General features: G+C 36.2%; 1 protein-coding gene across 3 annotated transcripts; it reads right to left on the bottom strand.

The window, feature by feature from the left end:
* Positions 1–5060: 5060 nt before the first annotated feature.
* On the bottom strand, positions 5061–23713 carry LOC306880239 (poly(A) polymerase type 3-like; the record flags this gene model as incomplete). Of its 3 annotated transcripts, none has more annotated exons than XM_079433620.1 (23): positions 23532–23713; positions 22499–22669; positions 21293–21359; positions 21125–21206; positions 20919–21028; positions 20492–20545; positions 19588–19699; positions 17403–17492; positions 16868–17006; positions 15922–15994; positions 15035–15155; positions 13744–13828; positions 11906–11959; positions 11677–11796; positions 11442–11551; positions 11182–11306; positions 10574–10707; positions 10398–10477; positions 8962–9194; positions 8780–8842; positions 8573–8629; positions 8439–8474; positions 5061–7023 (listed from the first exon to the last, which is right to left on the bottom strand). In XM_079433620.1, the coding sequence occupies exons 1-23, from the start codon at positions 23537–23539 to the stop codon at positions 6928–6930; spliced, it is 2220 nt and encodes a 739-aa protein (XP_079289746.1). In that variant the 5' UTR covers positions 23540–23713. The 3 variants fall into 3 exon arrangements, with proteins under 3 accessions (XP_079289746.1, XP_079289747.1, XP_079289748.1); XM_079433621.1 differs by having other exon boundaries at positions 10401–10477; XM_079433622.1 differs by lacking the exons at positions 5061–7023; positions 8439–8474; positions 8573–8629; ... (9 more) ...; positions 15035–15155; positions 15922–15994 and having other exon boundaries at positions 16864–17006.
* Between the last annotated feature and the right edge of the window lie 438 nt (positions 23714–24151).

Genomic DNA, 24151 nt, shown 5'->3' with positions numbered 1-24151 from the left:
ATCTAATTAAATTAACCAAACAGTGGATAGCATGAGTCCTTTAGAGATGTTATTTGCATGTCCATTTTAATTTTGATATTGGTTAATCATCGTTTGACAATTTCAAATTCTAATTTCTGTAATTTTGTCAAATGTGATGTCGCTTCCTAAAGGATGACGTCATTAAGCAATTGCATTTTAGTTCAAGGGAAAATCCTACAAACCAATTCAAGCAATACTTCCAAGAAAACATGTTTAGTTTGAAGCATTTCAGCATGTCAAATGAAGACAAACCTGGGTTATGTTTTAATCAAACTTCTGCAACATCTGCTAGAATTATGTGTTTAATTAATTGGATTTTCTCATTAAAAAAGGGGTAATGCCATTTCTATCTTTATAAAATGTGGTTTTATTCAGTATTTAGGCCTAGCTACTGGGGCATGAACATGTAGGCCTACTTTCATTGCAGTCTTTCGTTAAGACTTGGAACACACCTCATTTTTAATTGAAAAACAAACACTTTGAGAAGAGTTGATTCTGCTCAGTGGCAGAGGAGGTTTAGTAAACTGACTAGTGGTGTTTTTTACAAACCACGTTGTGTCCGTGCCAAAAACTGGAATTATACTTCCTCATAAAGCCCTGCCATGCTCAGAAACACCTGAAGAGCAGACATCACCGCACTCAGGATATTGTTATTCAAATGTTTCCTCATCAGCAGCTAACAAAGGCCAATTTGCATGCCATTTTTAAATAATATCCAGCACTTAGCAGGTGCTTGCCACTAACAGAAAACCACTCAAAAAGCAAACGTCTAGTCATTTTTCGTTACTATGAATTATGTAGGTGTTATAAACATTGTTGTATTTATTACAGTTATAGAAAGTCCATTTTTCTATGGAATTTCATGTGAACATGAAAAGGTCGCATTGCCTGAAGATATAGAAGCAGTACTTCAACAGAACTGACAGCGACACCTATACCAGTTGTTCTGCTAAAATACAGTCATGGGTCATTTTATCGATCAATCCTGAGCTAGTAGAGCTGTTGAAATAATAAAGAATAGAAAAACCTCGTAGTAACTTTAACAGTTTATGAAAAATAAATAAATATGGCTACCTCACCTCAGTTTGTTCCAACTTTCTTTCTTCTGTGGTGAAGAAGTGTGGCGTGTCTTCATCAACAGAACAAAAACGAAATAAGAAATTACTCATTTTTGACTCGTGTTCAATTCTGGGTGAACTATACTAAAGCCTTGAACCTACAAAACAGCATTTGAACCAATCCATTCACCACTTTATGTTTAGTTTCGGTGAGATTCAGAAAATCCATAATAACATGCAAAAAACCAAAATTGAGCTAAATTGAAAAAAACATCTCCGCATAGGCCTTTGCCGGACTTAGCTTAGTAACTTAATGAAACGAGCCCTTCCTCTACCCATAGTGCTTTGCTCTCATTAAAAGCCTGGATTCTCAGTGAAATGGTACAATGTGTTTTTAACTTCTGAAGCTTTTGATCTGAATGAGACAGACAGACAGCCCTTTCATGAACATGGCATCGCACTTTGATCACAGCAATGTTTTACTGTATTTCATTAACGTGAAAGTTACGCTTTTATCACCTGAGCTGGAGCCGTCAGTGAAGAACAGCACGATAATGTAGATAGACAGCCTTACTGGAAGAGGAAACAACAAAACTGCAAGCAACGGACAGAGTGAAGCATTGAGGTATTAACAGCTCTTCAGAAGCTGAAAAGGAAAGCAGCTACTTATGGGAGCTGGTCCTGCTGTAAAATGTATAGCTAAAACTGTCCCATTGGGTCGATCGGTGAAGATCCTGTCTGTTTTGTTGACAACTGGACAGTATCTAAAGAGCTAGTAGTCGAGCAAACTAATGCCCTCAATCTGCTGTCCAGGTTACCCATATAGGCCTAATAGTTTGGACACATTTAACAAAAACAATTTGTTGTTTTAATAAAATTATATGAAATATCCCAAACCCTAACCTTAAATAAATAGTAAGCACACTTATTTGTGTAATTAGCTACACCAAATTGTGACCAACAACTTCCACTGCTCAGAACAAAAAGTAGGCCGACAGTTAATTCAACAAACCTGAACTTTTGCCAAACAGAAATTTCCGTAAAAAAGGATATAGCTACAATGATTAATAAGATAACTCACAAGATAAGATATTTTGAGTTTCTCCTCACAACATCAATATGAAGCTCAGTTGGTTTTGCTTCAGGATATAATTGGATATCAGATGGCACTGAACACAGTACCAAAATAATTTAAAAGTAAAGAAAAGAAAATCCATCATTGAAGTTCATTTACAAAACCAGATAACTCCTTTTTAACAATTTTCAAAAATCATGTTTTTTTCATCTCAATCAAACTGCAGTTAGGTTATTTTGATTAGATGAAAAACGACTAAAAAATACAGCTAACTAACATAATAAAACATGTTTTTGCAAATAAACTCGTCAAATATTTTAAAACTCAACATTCTAAATGTTTCTTGAATCTTGATTAATTGAAAAATTCAGCGCACAAAACATATTGCAGTTGGCACAAACGTGTGTTTTATTCGTTTTAGTGAACCAGGTGTGAATTTAGAGATTTGGAAGCCCCAAGTAAAAACAGGAAAGAAGTCCCATATTTAAATAATTGAATATAAAGTAAAAAAAGTAAAGTCGTGACGTATTGTCAAGTATGGTGACCCATACTCGAAATTGGTGCTCTGCGTTTAACCCATCCAAGTGCACACACACAGCAGTGAGTAGTGAACAAATGCACACACACACACACACCGTGAACACACACCCGGAGCAGTGGGCAGCCATGCTGCAGCGCCCGGGGAGCAGTTGGGGGTTCGGTGCCTTGCTCAAGGGCACCTCAGTCGTGGTATTGAGGGTGGAGAGAGCGCTGGACATTCACTCCCCCAACCTACAATTCCTGCCGGCCGGAGACTCGAACCCGCAACGAGTCCGACTCGCTAACCATTAGGCCACGACTTCCGAATATACCAGACTTTTCTCTGAGATTGTCCATAATGTTCTGTGATGACAATTGGAAAGAGTTCAGTTAAGGTAGCAATTAAAATCATTTTAATTTTCCTATTTGCAATTGTATTACTTTTGGGAAATGAGAAATAAGCTGTTACACCTTACATTGCAGGCCACTCAGATTCATACACATGTTTATTTTTTACTTTGGAAAGGGTATTTGATTTTTAACAGACATCCGGCACAGACACTGGGAGTAATCTCAAATGATTAATGAAATTTCATCAAATATGTTGCATTTACACTTTCATTCCATTATAATATTATTCAACAAAGATGTTTAAGATGCTTTTTCTAACAAGTGAGTGTCCCAAGACACTAGAGTATGATTGGACACGGCTTTTGACGTCAACAACGTTCCTCCCCCCTTTAAAATTTTGCTGAGATCACAGAAATGAATATATTCTAAATAACAATTATAGAATTAAACCTTGTGTTGGAAACAAACGTGTGGTGTAACTTTTAAAAGCAGGCACTTTGGGACAAACTCATCCTTATCTGGTTCAAGAACACTTGTACACAAATACACACTAAATAAGGATCACAAAGCTTTTTCTGTTTTGTACAATAGGTAAGCCATCATCATTACGCTCAGCTGACCATAATGATTACAGATCAATCAACAACAACAGCACAACAAATTAAAGTGTGTAACTGAGTACTTGTACTTCCAAACAACAATTAAGAAAATGAGAAGGAAAAAAAAGTGGCTGAATTCTGATTAGCAGTTTATTGAACTAGCTAGCAATCAAAAAACTAAAAACTGCGGTCACACTTTATTTTAAGGTCCAATTCTTGCTATTAACAAACCATTAACTGCGACTTTTTCCTCAATAAATTCCTAATTAACAGTTAGTCAGGTAGTTAAGTTTAAGTACAGGATTAGGGATTCAGAACAAGGTTATGTGCTTTATAAGCAGCCTACCAATAAACAGCCAATATGCGAATAAGCAACTAGATAATAGTGAGAATTGGTCACTATTCTACTAATGTGTTACCCAAAATGCAGTGAAGTCTTTTGAGTGCATTCACACTGACATACACTCTATGTGGGCAAACATATAATGATATTCTAGGGAATTATGTGCTTCTAATGTTATAGCAACAGTTTGGACCCTTTTCTATTCTCACACGACAGTGTCTCTGTGTATAAGACACGGTTCAATAAGACATGATTGATTGAGTCAGTGTGGAAGAACTTGACTGGTCTGCATAAAGCCAAGTCCTGATCCCAGCTGAACACCTCTGGGGTGACTTTAAATGCAGACCTTGAGCCGAAATCTCATCACCAAACACCAATGACTTGTCCATACATGGACAAAAGTATTGGGACACATCCACATCCTCAATACACCTATATCAGGGCATACTGAAAGAATAAGACAATATACATAAACCAATCACAGCGATTTCTTTTTGCAACTATGTACTTTTATTTGTGAAAATGTGTTTTTTTGAAGATACATTTCTCCTGTATGTAACGGACACCATACATTTATTCATTGGCTATTGTGATAGTCTTTAGAAGAGCTGAATGGAAATTTCTATTTCAAATACAACATTGATTATCAAATGATTGATATTTGGAATAAACTTAATTCACAATTATAAATTAAAGCCTAACATCAGTCCTTCAAATACCTCAGACATTGATGGAATCAGTAACATTTTTAAAAAGTAAAAAGCTCAATGTTAAAAGCTCTGGGAATCATAATTAGCGACTCAAATATTTAGTCAAAGATTTTGTGTTTTTGAAAAGCCATGACGCCAACCAAGGCTGCACTTAATCAAAAATACAGTAAAAACAGTAATATTGAAGAGATATCACAATTTAAAGTAACTTTTGTAATTAAAAGCTAAATTTTCTGCATCATTACTCCAGTCTTCAGTGTCACATGATCCTTCAGAAATCATTCTAATATGCTCATGAAACTTTTCTTATCAATATTGGAAACAGTTGTGCTGCTTAAAATAAAAATTTTATTAAAACAATAGAGATTAGAAATAGTTTTGTTTGGCCGGTGTTTATTAAGCTTTCAGTGAGAACAGAAAATTAACTTGTGCCTGAATAGGATAAAGATTACTGTGCATCTCAATCAAGACTTGTACATACACTATATAGAAGGACACAAGTATTGGGACCCCCACCCCCCTTCTTTAAAACAGAAAAAGGTACTTCCAAAACTGTGGCTACAAAGATGGAAACATAATTCATGTATTTAAAAATTGTATTTCCATCTGTTTTGGAAGTGTCTAAAATGACTTTACCCATATGTACAAGCTGCCATTGGTGTTGGTGATGAGTTTTTGGCTCAAGGTCTGCATTTAAAGTCACACCAGAGGTGTTCAGCTGGGACCAGGCTCTCTGCAAGACAATTCAAGTTCTTCTCCACTGACTGAGGCATTGTCATGTTAGAATAGAAAAGGATCCTGTCCAAACTGCTGCTATAAAATGAGCAGCACACAATTCCTTAGAATATCATATATACTGTATATGCTAGTAATTTCCATGAGTACAAATCTTAATGCAGTCAAACCTGTTCATTGGAAGGGGGGTATCCCGATACGTTTGACCATATTGTGTACATTTTATAAACAAAATATTAAAAACAGTTGTTATACGTGTGCAATGTGAAGAATAAACCACTGCATCAGAACAATGCTGCTGCTGTTAAAACAAATAAATCAATCAGTGACTTCTCTTTGCAACAATGTAGACTTTTATTTGTGAAAAAGTACAATACCTTGTCCTTACAAATAAGCGTATGAAAGAACTGAAAGAACATTGCAAGGCCATAGGAGCGGTTCATTCACAGGAGTGAATCTGTGCTGTGACGACACTGTTCCTGGGGCGGCAGCGTTACCGTAACACGAATCCACAGAGTCAACACAAAACAGAGTAAGAAAAGTTTGTACAGATTTCAAAAATAAACAAAATCACTCTCCTGCCCCATCATTCGTTTGAAACTCAAATCAATCATTTCGATTTTCACATCCACATCCTCAAAATCAGGTCAACAGCGAAAAGATGACCCGCCATTTTTAACCACAATAGTCATTCGAAACGCACCGTTGTTTCCACGTTAGGAAAATCCCAGCATATCATAGGAAAACTAAGCTGTTCAAAGCAAATAAAAAAAGTTTCAATATTGTTGTGTATTTTAATGAAATATATATTACACACACATGGTAAAACAATCCTAAATGAACGGCCAGCACTGGTCTCCTCAGAGCATGCTGGGAATACAAGCTATATATACGAGCTCCTAATAACACCCATAATTAATGCCCTGCTAAGACGGCAGAGCGAAACGATGGCGTTTACACTAATCTGAGACTGATTTGGTTAAATTACAGCTGCATTAGTGAGCTAGAATCATCTGGATGAGCTAGCTATGTGCTCCGCTGCGCATTTTCCATGTCAGATTAGTACTGTCATTAGTTCACGCGGACTCGATGCATCTCCAGCTACTGAGCACGCTTTGATGCTCATCTACACCTTCAGCTCTGTACAATATGGTGGACTGGTCTCCAATGGACCAACTGTAACCTGGAATATAATTACATGCCTCTTTACTGATTTACAAAGGGAAAAAAAAAACAAAAAAGCATGAAGCCTCACTGTCTTTCAGGTCAAAATAGAAGAATGTGATAAGATTTACAAAGCATTTGCACCAAATCACACAAACACATTAAACCACACTGAGGTTTTTGGGTATGACATCTCTTTTTTTGCATTGTAGGGAAAGAGGGAGGGAGAGAGCACAGGGAAGTTTGTGGAAGAACAGAGCTGCCCCCTTGTGGAGAGCCGTGTTGCACATGGGCAGGAAACAAAGGGATTTTCATCTCCTGAGTATGAGACTGACCAAAGACTGAGCCGGTTCTACCTGCTGAGTCTCAGCTTGATAGAGTTCTTGACCACGGAGATGGGGTTGGCCGGGAGCATCTGGACATCCGACAGATCAGCGTTAGAAGTTTTCTGTGGAACATAAACAAGATTGATGAGAAGAATGGGAATAATCGTGAGCGTGTCCTAACCAAGTGATACAAACTAATGAATCATCTCTTCTATGGTAAAAGTTTCTGTTTGAACAAGCTGTGACTGCAATAAGACATTAAGATTTACGTTGCAGGCCCTGGGCAATCAACAGAAATTTCACTGGAACAAAATTCACCACAGACTAAGTACAATGACTCAATTTCCTGAATAAAAGTATTCCTTCATTTGTGTTTTTGGAGATTTCTTTCCGCAACACCTATATCAGGGCATACTGAAACTGATTAGAGAAGAATACTTTTGTCTGAAAATTAGCCAACAATACTGAATAAGATATGAACACACTTTTTTATACATCTATTTAAAGTATAGTTAGGCCATTTAATGGCTTTCAGCTAAATTTAAACAGTAAAATCTTACCGAAAAAAAAAAACAGACCATTGTTTTGGCCTATATATAATAGCTTGTGTAAAGCTGTGTAAACACAAAAACGTAAAATACATTTTCCAGAACACTCTCATTGCAGCTTCTCTGCAGTTCATTTATGTGATGCAACAGCTAATTTAATATTTTTTTTTTTAGTTTGGAGGTTGAGTTTTTTTTTTTATTATTCAAAATATATATTACAAACAATAAGACAATACACAAATCAAATCACAGTGATTTCTTTTTGCAACTATGCAGACTTTTATTTGTGAAAAAGTGTTTTTTTGAAGATACATTTCTCCTGTATGTAACGGACACCATACATTTATTCATTGGCTATTGTGATAGAAATGTCCATTCAGCTCTTCTAAACACTATTTCAAATACAACATTGATTATCAAACGATTGATATTTGGAATAAACTTAATTCACAATTATAAATTAAAGCCTAACATCAGTCCTTCAAATACCTCAGACATTGATGGAATCAGTAACATTTTTAAAAAGTAAAAAGCTCAATGTTAAAAGCTCTGGGAATCATAATTAGCGACTCAAATATTTAGTCAAAGATTTTGTGTTTTTGAAAAGCCATGAAGCCAACCAAGGCTGCACTTAATCAAAGATACAGTAAAAACAGTAATATTGAGATATATCACAATTTAAAGTAACTTTTCAATTAGATTTTAAAATGTAATTAAAAGCTGAATTTTCTGCATCATTACTCCAGTCTTCAGTCACATGATCCTTCAGAAATCATTCTAATATGCTGATGATTTGCTGCTCAAGAAACATTTCTTCTTATCAATATTGGAAACAGTTGTGCTGCTTAAAATAAAGATTTTATTAAAACAAAAGAGATTAGAAATAGTTTTGTTTGGCTGGTGATTATTAAGCTTTCAGTGAGAACAGAAAATTAACTTGTGCCTGAATAGGATAACGATTACTGTGTAATAATTGATCATGTCCTTACCTGGGCAGGCGATATCTGCTCTGCTGTGTCCACCACCTGAGAATGACAGGAAATAACATCAGCATTTCGCCTTCTCACATATTCCCTTCCATTTATCATTATAACTAGCATACCCTTTTTCATCATTGCTTTACCGTTAATTCTGTCTCTGTTTTAGAGTCGCCCTCTGAAGGAATCACTTCAACGTTTGGCTGAAAAAAATAATAATGCAACAATCATGACAAAAACACTGAAACTGAGCGATGAACAACATGAAGATTACTGCCTCTTCAGGTTCAGGGGATGGATGCAAAGAACAATTAGGGCACTTTTGCAACAAAGAAAGAACAAATAGCCATTACCGCTGGATCCACAGCTACATGGCCATCAGTTTCACCTGAGGACTTTGCTTCTGGGGTTGAGAGCTGGAAGAGTAGGATTTAATTACACTTTTTAGACACCATCCACACTTTATATGTAACGTTAATGATTGGATTGAATAAGGAGTAGAATACAAAATTAACACAATACTGAGAGACTTTACCTCCTCTACTTTGGCTTTCATGGACATCTCATTCTCAAGGGGTGAGGCAGGTCTTATGGCAGGGCCAGCAGATAAACATGGACTGGGATGAGGGTCCTGTTGTACACCGTCCACTTCGGCTTTCCTCTCCGAGTCATGCTGAATGGGTGAGGCGGGCTGCTTTAGTGGAGCTGAATCCTTTCGCGTGGCATTGTTGCTGGAATTCCCAACATTATCTGGCTTAGTGGCATCCACTGCAATGATTAGAAAACAAAATCAGTATTAGCATTAAAAACAAACACAAATACCCTTAAACATCATTCACTACCCTCTCCCTCCTTCATTTTTTTAAGTTAAAGATTCAGATTTCTTAGTATTCCTCAATCTATTCACTATAAACAATAGAACCAAAAAAATAAAAGGCCTGTTTTCGGATCAATTTTTTTTGTAAAATGCATAGGTCGCTAGAGACCCGTGGTACGTAAATGTGTAAGTAGATTTTTCCTGCACAATTTACATATGTGATGACTCCATACGTGCAATGCATCTTTATTCCTTGAGGTGGCACTGTTTGATAAACAATGACGATGTGATGTTTCACTCAATTACAACAGGCATAAAACAAAAGAATCAGCAGCAAAAATTTAACTGTTTGAATGGCTTTATCACGGAGCAATTACTGTATGCAATGAAATATAAATGTCACTTTCATTTGATGATGGTTGTGTTGAATAAGCTGCCAGAAGTCAATGAAAATTATAGCCAGATGCTGAATGTATTGTGGAAGTGTGCTCTGATGATGACAGCGATGGTAAAATCATCTCAAATTGAACAAAGTTTCAAAAGGTAACGAAATATGCTTTATTTTATTTTTCTGTAATTGTTCTTAAAATATCAAGAGAAATGTTTGCTATTGCAGCAGTTAGAGATCCATCTGTGCTGGATATATAGGTCCAGGTCGCTAAAGACCCGAATATCCAATAATGATTGGCGAAACATTCATGCATGTAAGGGTTAAAGTTATTTTTAAAATCCAAAAAAATGAAAAGTCTGTCATCATTCACTGACCCTCATGTTGTTCCAAACCCATATAACACTTTCTTTTTTTTTTGGTGGAACACAAAATACATTTTTTTGAAGAATGTCCATGCTGTTCTTTTCCATTGTGACATTTAAGCCACTTCTCATTCGCCATGTCACACCAGGTTTGACCTCTGTCGTAAGAAAATACGGTTGAAGTAATATGCAGGAAAAAAAGAGAGATCTGGATGACTTTCATTAAATAAAAAATCTTTTGGGAAAGAACAGAATTAACATCCTTCAAAACATCTTTTTGTGTTCTGTGGAATGAGGTAAGAGATGATGAAAGTGAACTTCATTCAGTGAACTATTCCATCAAATGAAAAAAAATAATAATAATCTACTTTAAAGTGAGTTTATGACCCCAGTAGACATACCACCTGCTAGGAGCGTGCCTTCACTTGAAGTGTCCATTTTGTCCTGCAAATCTGAGGTGTTTGTGGCAGTCCCAGTGGAGCTACAGTCAGATAGAGTGGAGAGGAGGAAAAAAGATAGGAGTTACAGAAAGTTATGACAAATGAGGTGACCAGGTGAAAATGGTTTGATGTTTTACCCCTGAGGGCTGGAGGCACGAGCGACCTTGGCAGCCGAAGGGCCCGTGGGGGACGGCACTGACATGCTGTTGTCACTGTCAACTGATAAGTCGAGACTGCCATCATTCATCGCACGAAGACCCTCAGATGAAAGCTACAGGAAAACATACAAAAACAAGAGTTCACAAAATGCATTAGTACGTCTACTGAGAGAGAAAGGTCTCATTACTAGTCACTACAATGACAAAATGTCTAAATATCAAAAAAATAAAAAATAAAAAGTTGACAATGTATTTAAAATTAAAATTAAAGTAAAAAAAAAAAAACGGTCCTAAACTGAGCCATAGAAAGTATTTAAATATTAAGAAAACAAACAATTAGATGCTAAAAACAAAAATTCATATGAACAAATTCCTAGAGTAAAGAAACTAGCATAACATTTTTATAGTATTTGGCATTTTAAAAACCAAAAAAAAAAAACATGCAAGAAGCTAAAAACTTCAAAAGGATATCATTACCAAAAATGTAAAAAAAAAAAAATAAATCTAAGAACTTGGCACATGCATTTTTTGTTCTACAATTTGAAACGATTGTTCAGCATATTTGTTTTATTTGAATGAACGCTTGCCTTTCTCTTGCTCCTCTGAATGGAGATTTTGGGCAGTAGTTGTTGCAGTTGTTTCCTCTTCACATGCATGGCTGTGATTTTCATATCTTGCTCAAACATTTTACTAGAGATCGCCTGCCGGTAAACTACAGCCATTCAGAGAACACATGTTGATTACTGAGAGCAGTTTAATCATAGCACAATACTAGCAAACATCCAGAGAACAAAAGCAATGCCAACACTTCCTTTGTGTTCTCTTGCCAAGATAAACCAAATCGTACCGGTGTCTGTGAAGGTCTGGATGTCAAACGTCAGGTCCACGTTAAGGTTTTCTGATCCCTCCATTTTCTTGAACACAATACCTATTACCCACATTGTGCTGAACTCCTCCCTGTTTGTACACAAAGGAAAGAGCGAGTAAAGACACTTCCTATTGCCACCCCTTCCTTTCTTAGGCTGGTTTCAGGCCTTTGTTAAAGTTCAATAAAAGAAAGGACAAAAGCATCTGAAACTCACTTGTCAGTTCCCTCTTTTGGTCCCGGGAATGACTGTGGATTCACATGAGCGAGTGTGATAAACTCATTCTTCTCCAGGTTTCCCACCAGGATTCGGATCTTGGATTCCACAAGGCCCACCCTGGAAGACAAACAGCATATTTTGTCGTAGTCCACAACATTTTTAAACAGATGCAGGGGACATGAGCAGAACATCGGTCCGATAAAGCATGTGACAGTGCTGTACTCACCACTCTAAGTGCTGCTTCTCTGCCTGTGCACTTGCAAGCAACACTATATAATGCCTTGGGACATAAAAGACAGAACAATGCCATTACATCCTTTAGACGAAGAGTTGTTCAACCAAACCCGGCAAAAGCTACAGGGCCGCCCCGCCCCGACACACTTCTCTCCAAAGACAAATCTCTCTTCACTCAACACAGCAGGGATCACACACATCCAGCCAAGAACACACTTCACACACACTATAACATAACTCCAACAGCAGATTTACAGCATCTTTTACAGTAGATCAGATACACAAAGATCTAAACGCTGATCACTTACATCAATCAAGCTGAGAAATAATGTTCCTAATGGGATAGTTCACCCAAAAATGAAAGCTGTCATTTACTCACCCTCGAGTTCTCAAACCTCTATAAGTTTCTTTCTTCTCTTAATGCTTGTAGCCATTGGCAGCCATAGTATTTTTTCCATACTATGGAAGTCAACTGTTTGGTTACCAACATTCTTCAAAATATCTTTTTGTGTTCAACAGAACAGAGAAACAACATGAGGGTAAGTGCATGACAAAATGTTCATTTTTGGGTGAACTAGCGCATCTTGTTTCCCCCAAAAAATAACACATTTATCAAAACTGCTTAACTTTGACCTATAAAAGTGACTCAATGCAGGTTACTTGTTATTTGAACAGAAGGTCATATGTATAAACTTTCAACATTATATTGTAAAAAAAAAAAAAGATTTTCTGTGGAATATCCTCTCATATCTCAAATAAATAGAGACCTATGCAAAAGCAAGATATCTGTATTTTGCCATTTAAAAGTTAACGTTAGATTAAAATGTTAACATTGTGGATTTTTCTGCAAAACAACACACTTTGAACATTACGTATTAGGGGCTCATTTCAGACAGAACAGAATGCAATATTGCAAATCAATCATATTTAATATCTTCTTTGAAACCAGCTAATTGCTACATTGTCTTTAAGGAAGAAATAATGGTGATTGTGAATTCTGAGCACAACGATGACCTGTATACAGTCGCTGCATCCTCGTGTGGTGTGAGAAGATGGTGTCGTACAGTGAAGGATTTTCAGAAAGGTTCAAACGAGTTCAAATTGGTTAAAAACCTCCACTAGCAAAAAACTGTTGACTGGAAAAACAAAGCAATGCAAGGCTTTAGACCTCCATTAACCATTAAAAATATCCAAAAGTCGTTTTTCTTTGGTTAGAATTTTGTTTCTTTATATTGACTTCAAGCCATTATGAACTTCACACCACACTAATAAAAAATTAAAATTAACAAAAGCACAGACAGACTAAATGCTAAACACTGACGGAAATTAAAAACAAAATAAAATTAGAAGCACTATGAAAACACAGACTAACAAGAAATACATTGTACAAATTGTGAACTAAAACATTTTATTTTTGAATTGTATACAAATTAATATAGCACAAGAAAACCAGTAAAACCTCTTTTCTTTTTTTAAATAGAAAAGCATTTTAAACTTAAATACCTACCTTCTAAAAATATTAATTTAACCATCTCTTAAAATAAAAAAAAAAGTTGCTTACATTTCAGGCATGCTCTACAATCGTAATTTCTACACATTTTAATGGTCAAAAATGTTGAAGTACCATAAAAGCCATTGTGTTGTACTCCATACGCATAAACTAATAGTAAGCAAAATTCTTTTATTTCAAACTGAGGACACTGATTACATAAAATAATAATTGTGAAAGGCCTATAAATGTGTGTGGGTGCAGTTTTGAGAAATAAATCTTTATTGAAATGATTAAATCTCACCATGAGTGTCCAACAGGATATGCAGCTTAATACATACTTGTATTTCTGAAAGAAGTTTGGTGCTTCAAATAGTTTGGACCAATCTGCTTTATTCTGCAATATTTCATCCGTGATTGCAAGACCTGTGAAGAGTTTAACATTTGAAATGGGAGTCAAACAAAAGTAATATCGGCGTAATAGTGTCTTTTCAGCTTAAAAAGTACCACTCAACTAAAAATATAATTTCCATCATTATTCCAAAGCTACATGACTTGGTTTTTAATCAGTGAAACACAAAAGGAGATGTTGCACACTGTACTTAAAGGACAAATAAAACAGCACCATGAAAGTAGTTTATACACTACCAAGAGCCATATTTGAATATACCTGAACAAAAATGATATTTAAGAGCTTTTGCAGAGGGAAGGATTTTCAGCCAATTTAAATTTTGGTCTGTTCCTCAAACAAAGCTTCAGAAGACTTCAATATAGTTACGTAATCCGTAATATAGACTTAAAGGGTTACTCCACCCCAAAATTAAAATTGCCATTAATCACTTACCCCCATGTCGTTCCAAACCCGTAAAAGCTTTGTTCGTCTTCGAAACACAATTTAAGATATTTTGGATGAAAACCAGGAGGCTTGTGACTGTCCCATTGACTGCCAAACAATTAACACTGTCAAGGCCCAAAAAATAATATGAAACACATAGTCAACATATCCATGTGGTGCGGCTGACACAGAACAGCGTACGCAGTTTGCATCCAGCAGATACTCTCCAAAATGGCACTACGGTGACACGGAGGAGACTAATTGTTAAATAAAGTCGTTATTTTTGTTTTCTTCGCGTACAAAAAGTATTCTCGTCGCTTCATAACGTTACGGTTGAACCACTGATGGCACTATTTTGACGATGTCTTTCATACTTTTCTATGCTTTGACAGTGTTAATTGTTTGGCAGTCAATAGGACAGTCACAACAAGTCTCCCGGTTTTCATCCAAAATATCTTAAAATTGTGTTCCGAAGACAAACAAAGATTTTACAGGTTTGGAACGACATGGGGGTAAGTGATTAATGACAATTTTCATTTTGGGGTGCAGTAACCCTTTAAATGGTTCATAATATTCATGGTAATTTTTGGGGACTTCAGACCATGCATCCATTCACTTTCACAGTCTTGAAAAGTTCAAGGTGAACAATGTAAAATGTTTCATTTTGTGTTACACTGCAGAAAGTCATGCAGGTTTGAAACGACATGAGGGTGAGAAAACGTTGACATTTCATTTTTGAAGTTATTATTTTCATTATTCTATGAGAATATTTTTAGGGATCTTTAAATGAGACTGACCCCGCTTGAACTCTTCCACCATGATGGCCCGAGTAGAGGCGGACACATTGTAAGTGGAGTTTTGTTGAGGGTAAGCTGGTGTGATGATTGGCATGAGGTGGTACCGGTCACTGGGGGTTACCTAGGAGGAACAACGACACATTAGCAGTGCAATAAATCACAATTCATTCACATAGCCTGAAGTGAATAATCTAACTGAGACAGCACAGGAAAATCATTGTACTTTTAGTAAAAGACATGCTAAATGTGGTGTCTATAGAGGTCTGTACAGAAAGCTTGAGTAAGATTTGTCTGATGAAAATATTAGTATATTACTACATGACAGCAAAATAAGAAAGCAATATTCTGAATATGTTCAATATTATTTTCATATAAAATTACCCAGCACCATGAATATCGTGATGATTTTGTGGTTTTTATTAGTTCAATACATTCCCTGACTGTCAGTTTTGTACTCATCACCTATATCAAGACTTAAGCAAGTAATCAAGGCATTTTAATAGTCTCTAAATCTTAATGTCTGGTGCTCTCAAAACATTGCTTGATCTATCACTTAAAGTGTTTAATAATCTTGCAACCTCAAATACTAGAAATGTCATTGGAAGTCTCAATTTCCACAAGTTCTACATGTTTTAAATTCTACCTACACAGATTTTAACAAATTATACATAGGTGAAAATTGTTATTTACTGATATATACAGGTATTTATGCATTGCTATGCCTTGGTTATTTGAACTTCTAACATGAAATTTCCTTGGCAACAATGGATTTTTTGGTTTAAATGTTTTGTTGGCAATACAAATACAGAATACTGTCAAAAAATATCAATATCATAGCCTTACATCACAAAACAAATAAACCGTCAGATAAATCAATGAATAAGTACCCTGGGATCCCAGACTGGGAGGTTGAGATTACAGTCTTCAGGCTGCTTGAGAAGGACTGGGTTTGGCCATTCCCTGAAAACACCAGTCAGGAAGAAAATAATGAATAAATTAATCTAAAGAGAACGGGTCTCTGAAAACAACCAGAAAACAAGACCAGGGGCCTGTACCATTATGGTAGATGAACAAATTCAGAGTTACAGGATTAGTTTCGAGTTGACAAAACCAAACCACTCCAATCCAGCTTTGCTGTGGTACCATGACGCTGATCATCAACTTTCTTTGTCAACTCAGGCTTTGATCCTGAGTTTGTGGAGCACATGTACATGAATGTGTGACATCACTGGCGAACAGCCAATCTATATTAGTTTATATAGTTGGAAATATACAGCGATAGAGACTCGAACATGTAAGGTCACATGAAGTTGTTTTTAAAGCGTTATCTATTGATTCTACAGCTTATTTATATTATATACGATCTGTATATATTAACATTCATTTAAAATAAATGATTTATAAAAACTGTTAAACTAAAATTGCTTTTGTGTAATGGATTAATAATAATATAAATCATAAAATAACTAAATTTTTGGTTTTGGCCAGACAATTTTTTTTTAGTACTAGTGACCTTTAATTTGGAGCAAGAGAAACTGGGGGAGTGTAAGACATGTTTCACTTTACTCACATCTGATTGGTCCAATTTCAGTTTTAACCTGCCCCAGAGCAGGTTAGCTGTGGAGTGTAAGTTACTATGGCAATGAACGCAGCTAAAAGCCAAGCCACTTTCATGGTACCCAAAACCCAGGATTGGTGCAAACTAAACTGAAATTTACCTGGCTAGCCAGCTAATCCGGCTTCATGGTACAGGCCCCAGAAATTTGTATTCATATTCGATGTTATCTCATTGACTTCAAACCAGTGGTGCCGAAGGCAGTTGGAAAAACTCACCACTTTGAGAAAACCAAGAAGAACTTATGGACCAGTGTGGATGCCACAGCATTGGGGTAGAGTTGGCAGGTTCTTGCAACCAACATGGCCCACGATACGCCCCCCAGAAAACCCAGGATATTTGAATAGATATTATGACCTGTAAGAGATTTAATGTCATTTATATCTGATCAAATAATAATGTCATTTATTTCTGTAAACCTCCAAATCAACCACATAAATGAACGGATCTGTCATTTTTTTCAATTTCACATCCTGACTAAGTTCAAATGAAGCATTTCTAAAAGCCAAATGGAAATCAAGTATCGATTGTTTTTCAATAAAGTGCAAACATGAGCATGTACTGGTTGCTAGGTAGCAAATGCAAGCCAAACGCATCTCCTGAGGCACAATTCTGCAGTGTTGCTTTTCATTGACTGCACTAATACCCACTAACACATCAGGTCATGGTGGAGTTTGTTTTCACATAAGACAAGCTGTGACATGTTCCACAAACAGAGTACAATGCAAAGCTGACACACAAGCAACTACTCACGTTTGGCCCACAGTTTGATGGCTCTTAGAGTCAGTCTGAAATTCTCTATGTTGGGCACTAGGTGAAGAATTTCATCAGTAACTCTGCAACCTGTAAATCAGCAGATTGAAGAAAAAAATAAAATGAAAAAGTACATAAATCAAGATTACCAGGGGAAAACTTAACAAGCAAACAAAATTTGGGGCTGGGTTGACTATCAATTAATAGACTTTAATCAACCTTCATTTTGATGAACTGATAAAGATTCTTAAATTCCAAGATCAATCTTTTGGTCTCTGCTGTTTTCTGTTGATGCGTGGTTTACTAAACATCACTTGTAGTCAGTGTTGTTACTAAAAAAAGTCATCCACTACAAATTACTAATTACTTCCTTAAAATAGTAATTTGAATACATTACTGATTACTGCATTTAAAAAGTAATCAGATTACTAATTACTTTACTTTTCAAGTTATCAAACCTAAAAAAAATACACTTCAAAGAGAAACTCATAGTTCTTTAATTTAATATTGACTGAAAAATACATATGTAGGCCTATTATTTGTATACCCTGATTCACTCCCAATATCAACAAAACTTCTTTTTTTTGGTTTTGTAAAATAAAGAAAACAAATAGGGTGCGCTTTCTGCATTCTCAGTCTCCGTGAATATCTTCCTGAAACGAGTCACTAAAATGAACGAAAATGACATGAGACATACAGTATATCTAAAGAAAGCTTGAGGTGTCTAATATTAAATGAAGTCATGTCGAAAACAAATATTCTCTGAAAAAAATTCTGTATGAAACCAACGGGAGGTACAGTCTTTCCTGTCTGAGCTCACCTATAATGTGATCATGCCCACACACTATAAGATAATCATCCACGCGAAACCAAGCAAACATGTAAATGCTCACGTCACTTCTGTAGAAAGATTCATCTCTGCTACTTTTCATTTTTGGAAGACGACGCGCTGAGAGGAATAAGACTTGAATTGTGATGGCGACGCGGTTTAACCCAGTGGATGATCTCATTCTGATGAGTCATTTGTTTTTACTATAGTAGGGCTACTGTGACTAACTTGTAGCCTTACACATTCACTTGTTGAACTTTTCCCAAACTATCAAGCCAGACTAAAATATGTCGAGTGCAACATTTTGAAATATGCATCTAAATGTTGTAGGACTCGTCTGCATTTTAGCTCGCATTCTCCGGTGATTTATTAAAGGGCATACTGACACACAAAACATGATTTTTACTTCATTTATTTTAACACTACATTTATAACTTAAGTAATATAATTTTATTGACATAACTGTAATCAAATTACATAAATTTAAAATGCAACTCATTACTTTACTGAGTTACCAGGAAAAGTAATTAGATTACAGTAACGTGTTATACCCAACTCTGCTTGTAGTGCAGAGTCCAACCAATAGTCACGATAACCTTTGTGAACTACTACTTTTGACACAGAAATGTCTCAGCTATGAAACTGTCATTTTTGTTTTGCAAAATGCAAACAATCCTCATCTCTTCTTTACTATTAGTTATAGCACAAAATAAACATGAATGAACATCAGGTGGTGTTGAAAGAAAGTTCAACGTACTGAAATCCATCATGTTTTGTGAAATCGCTCAATGTTTCAACTGTAGAAAGACATCAATAAATCAGCTTGTAAACAATGTAATCCAAGACTGCATTTACCTCAGGAAACACATTAAATGTTCATATCTTGTTAGTTAGCAAGAAAAAAAAACACCAGCTTACATTGTAAAATTAAATTTGTAAAGGACATTTCATATATTGTGTTTAAATTCATCTGTCATGAAAACATTTACTAGATATCATTTAAATGTTTGTATTTCAACAATGAATTAGGGTAGAAACAATTACATCATTAAAGTTTATTAAAAACTGCCTTTTGAGCAATTTAAAAGTTTGTATGCTTATTATATCTCAAATTAAACAGCAATATAATTTGTTGGACTCTTTAATTACCATTTAAAATAAGGTAATGTACCAACTGACAGGGTTCCTTGTATAGTTTTGTTGAGAGATTGTTCTTCTTTAGATAAACTGACATGATATATATCCAAACAAATTGATATTGAATCAAAATTGAGATCTTGTGAATCAGAATCAATTCTGAAAATGTCAATACTCAGCCGTCAGCCCCAACATAGTTAATCAATTATGACCAATTACCATTCAAACTCCGGATGCAGCGAATGTCAAGGTTCTTTAGTAAGCCATCACCTCGCAAATCCAGGTTCTCTGGAATGGCTTGTAGTGCCAGTCGGGCAAATAGTATGTCAATCTACAATCAACATATTACAAAAAAATAACACTTAAAACAACATTGGCGGGGGGGGGGGGGTACAGGGGTGCAAACTCGTCAGGAGTGAAAAAGGTGACAAACTAAACAGTTTTCAGTTTGAAATAAGATTATTTTGCTTAACGTTACCCCATTTGCAGATTATTTTGATTGTTTTAAGGAAAAACTCAATTTCGACTTTCTGAAAACAAGTCAATTTTTACTTGTCTAGAAAATGCTTCTTGGTTTAAGAATTTTTAGATGTATTTGGACTAGAAACAAGACAAAAACTAAGTAGTAAAGCATGTTTTGCAGTGCACCATTCAAGGATAAACACCTTTATATGATTAAAAGACGTTTGAGCGACAACTATGGCCTAAGATGTTACGCTTAGTCAGGGGAAATAAACCACTGTAAATCTTCATTTCAGCACTCAAATTTTTGAAGCAGCTGACGGGCTAAACGCGAGGTTGGTTGGATGAGGGAAAGAACATTAAGGCAAGCCAATCAGAGGCAGAGTAGTGCGTGTCCATTCCTTTGCCAACAGGGGAAAAAAAACGCTACAGGTGATGTGACAGATGACTCGCAGATACGATGACGACTACGACCCCCCCCCCCCTCCCTTTATTTTTTTTACAGATCTACACTATTCACATGAATGACCTATTTCAAGGTGAAAACAGCGAATTTCGCCGAAAGGTGACAAGTTTGTACCCCTGAAAACAACAATAGTGGCATGAACTATTCCTTTATATGTAAGGATATTTATTAAAAAAATTTTTTTTAAAAAGATACCTCAATGCCATCAAAAGACAGCTTTATCACTGGTACAAACGCTTCCTCCACCGCCTAGAAGGCAAAAGCAAAAATCAATCATCAAGCCTAACAAATATTGCAGAGAAGATGTATACTGCAGTGTTTCCCACAGCCTTGCACTCTTATTTGTGGCGGAAAATGCTCACAAATGCTGCTTTATCAGGCATTACATGAAAGATAAAATGAAAATGACATCGAAAATTTTCTGAAGTCATTCGGTTTCCTTCTGAAATACAGTGATACACCCGCACCGGATTTTGATTTTTAAACGTCCAGTGCTCATGTTTCAAAGCCTTTTGGAAAATCTATTTGTGGTGGTCAATTTTGATATTGTTCAACAACGCAACAAATAAGTCAATGTATGGGAAACACTGTATATGTACACCACTCGCAAAAAACAGCATACCCTCAGGTCTTTGACTTCCTCCTGCTCCTTTAATTTCTCATAGAACGAGGAGAAGAAGTCTGATCTCTCCACATGACGGGGCGCAACGCAGAGAGCATCAATATCAGCACCTACACAATTAGGTTAGTGAATGAGATATTGCAGACACACAGAGACTATGTGAAGTACACGTATAAATCTATCTAGAGCTGGTGTATAAAACGTACCCTTGGTATGAACTCCAAGTCTGTAGGATCCAAACGTGAAGATTTTTCCACCAACACTATCAATCACTGATGCTGGAATATTCTGCGATTAGATGAAGATATATAACAGTTAGTTATCTGTGAGCAGCTATTCAGAAGTTGTATTTAATTAAAAGGCCAATAAGGTACCTTAACTTCACTGACTTCACGGATCCACACCTTAACCAACGTATTTAGTTTCCCAAGCACTAGGATTCTGTGGGCAAAAGAAACATCTATAAACAAAAGCAATATGATGAAGACTAAAGCTGGGTCAAGAGTATGCTGTACACATTCATGGAATAGTGTGTCCGGAATAATATATTGAACAAAACAAGGGAATTATATTCGATTTCACTACCCTCTACATTGCGATTAAATCACTCGCATGTGACACTAATCTTCACTCTGGGCAACTAAATGTTGTCTAATATTAGCCAATGGCTAATAAATTCTCAGATTTTACTCACCAGTGTGTGAGTTGGAGGCTAAATATAAGTTTAGCACACATATTTTAACTCGCCGAACACACTGACTGAGCGCTTCAGAGTTTCACTCTCCGTCTAGCGATCTGTGCTATTTTTCAGTTCATCCCAGCGCACCTGTATTTGATGTACCGTGAACTCTAGGCACACGACTCGCCGTCGCTTTGGTGAGAGCAGAGAGAGCAAGAGAGAGACTTGCATACAGAATTGACACGCTACATGTAAATGATATTCTTTGTTGTATTTTCCTGTCAAAATAACGGAGTTGCTTTGGATTTTTTCAGCTTTTAAGAACTGCTGGGTTTTCCGGGAGTGGGCGGAACTAATGTGCAAATGGCAATCTCATTGGCTGGTGCTCACCTATTATCGTACCTGCTTTGATTTCAGCAAATCAGTTCGAGTGAACGCACTTTTTTTTTTTTCTTCATTTTGTCCTTTTTGTAAAGTTGCAAACAAATCATGCTTTCTTGGGAAGGCTGTTACGATTGCCAAATATTTGAAGAATTGTATTTGATTTTAAATTATTTTACACTTTTGAAAAATCTCTTTAACAAAAGTCAAGTCACCTTTATTTATATAGCGCTTTATATAATACAGATTGCATCAAAGCAGTTTTAGTGTCACACAGGAAAATAGTTTGCCGATAATGCATTAGGACAATAAGAGTACATTTTTCAGTTCATTGTTGATGAGTCAACGCTTAGTCACTCACTAATCAATGCTTAGTGACATAATCCTCTGGGAAGTGACATCAATTTAATGGGAAAACCCAAGAAATGGACGTGCACGTTCATTAAAAGTAACAGTAACCAACCAGCTGATGATCTAAAACCACACAGACGTGTGATTTTGTGAATAGTATCTGATTTACCTCCGCTGCAGCTCCAGCTCCTCCTCAAAGACGCCGAAAGGTCGGAGCGTCTCCGTCAGCTTCTGTGTGAGAACCAGATCGGCATCTTTAGGCAGTGCCAAGCTGATAGGAGAAGTGATCCCATAATGCTTTGGGGTCTTCTGGGCTGTTTGCACCTGACCGGTAATTGGACTGTGAAAAGGTCAAACATGAAATATCAGATTCAACCAAAACATATTCTGTAGTAATAGAATATGATCATAGGAGCTGTTCACATCTCCGTCAAGCTCAAAATTATTCTGATTATAAATTACTGGAGCGTTACGAAAACTCAGCATCCAAACACCTGACCATGGTGATGTCAAAAAACACAAATATCAATTAAAATAAGTTCAAGATAATTAGGAAGCTACCTTTACACATGCTTTTAATTCTTTAATACGTCGCAAGAAAACACAGAAATCCATTTGTTTTTGTTTTCTATACTCAAAACTTAGTTTGGAGGTGACGTTTGCATGTAAACGACCACTTTGTGAGTCCTGAGTGAACGGCTCAGAGTATATAACAAATATTTAGCATGAAGACTGTATTTATTGCAGATTATTCGCGTGTGATGCGGCATGTTTTAATAGTTGTTTATGTGTCACGCCTCGCTGTTAATCGCCATATCATGATAAAAACAGTTCAGCTTTTATAAACGCTTCTGCTCGGCTGCGCTTCGTCTAACGTTAGTTGTTTAGTACCCCAGAACGGGTTTTGTAGTCACTGAACTACATCTAAGGTTATACATGGACTACATTATCTGATATAACTTACATTTAAAGTCCATAACTTGCATACAAACCAACGTGCTTACTATGAGCCCGATTTCTACGTCTGTTGACCATTTGATCTGTTACCAAACGCATACTGACACGTTTAATTTCAAAACGAATGCAATGTGATCTAGTTCAAGAACTAAATAAATGCTTTGATAAACGTGTCGTGACAGAAGGCCCAGGACCTCGCGCTTGCTTTGATCACGCTCGTCTTCAAACTCCGACGAGATACTTACAAAGGCATTGTGAAAATCTCCGGCTTATGAGAAGCTGAGAAGCAGGATATATTCCGCCATTGCGTTCCAGGCGGTTATGAACTGTTATGAAGGCAATGAAGTTGTTTCTTTTGTTTGAACCAACATGGCGCTCCGGCGACAGCAACTGCCAATTGCTACGGGAAGTGACGCCATGACGCATCGCTCGCTGACCTGCGTCTTGTTTTTCTAACCTGTTTTGAAAGAATTCTATTTAAAGGGGCAGCAACTAGATAAAAATCTTACATATATTTTCCAATATCACTGTCACAAAACATTTCTTCATTAAATTATATGTAATATTTTTATTCCTCGTAGCGTAGCTGCACCATAAGCTATTTTAATGGTTTTAAAAAACTATTTTTATTCATCATACCATAAGAACATTTCCACTGTTTCATATATAAGTAGGCAAATATTCAGCAGTTTTGGGAAAATTTGTGAGTCTACAAATTAAAATATATTTTCTATTAGCAGATTTCAGTGATATTTACATTGTTATTTTATATTAATGAATAAATTATCTTATTTGTGTTTATTTTTTTAAATAGCTTGACCACTGGAAATGTACCAAATTATATATTATATTATGAACTTAACTT

This window comes from Barbus barbus (assembly GCF_936440315.1).
Source record: "Barbus barbus genome assembly, chromosome: 14".
NCBI lineage: Eukaryota > Metazoa > Chordata > Actinopteri > Cypriniformes > Cyprinidae > Barbus > Barbus barbus.
The sequence above is the reverse complement of the archived record's forward strand: the minus strand, read 5'-3'. Positions and strand labels throughout refer to the sequence as shown.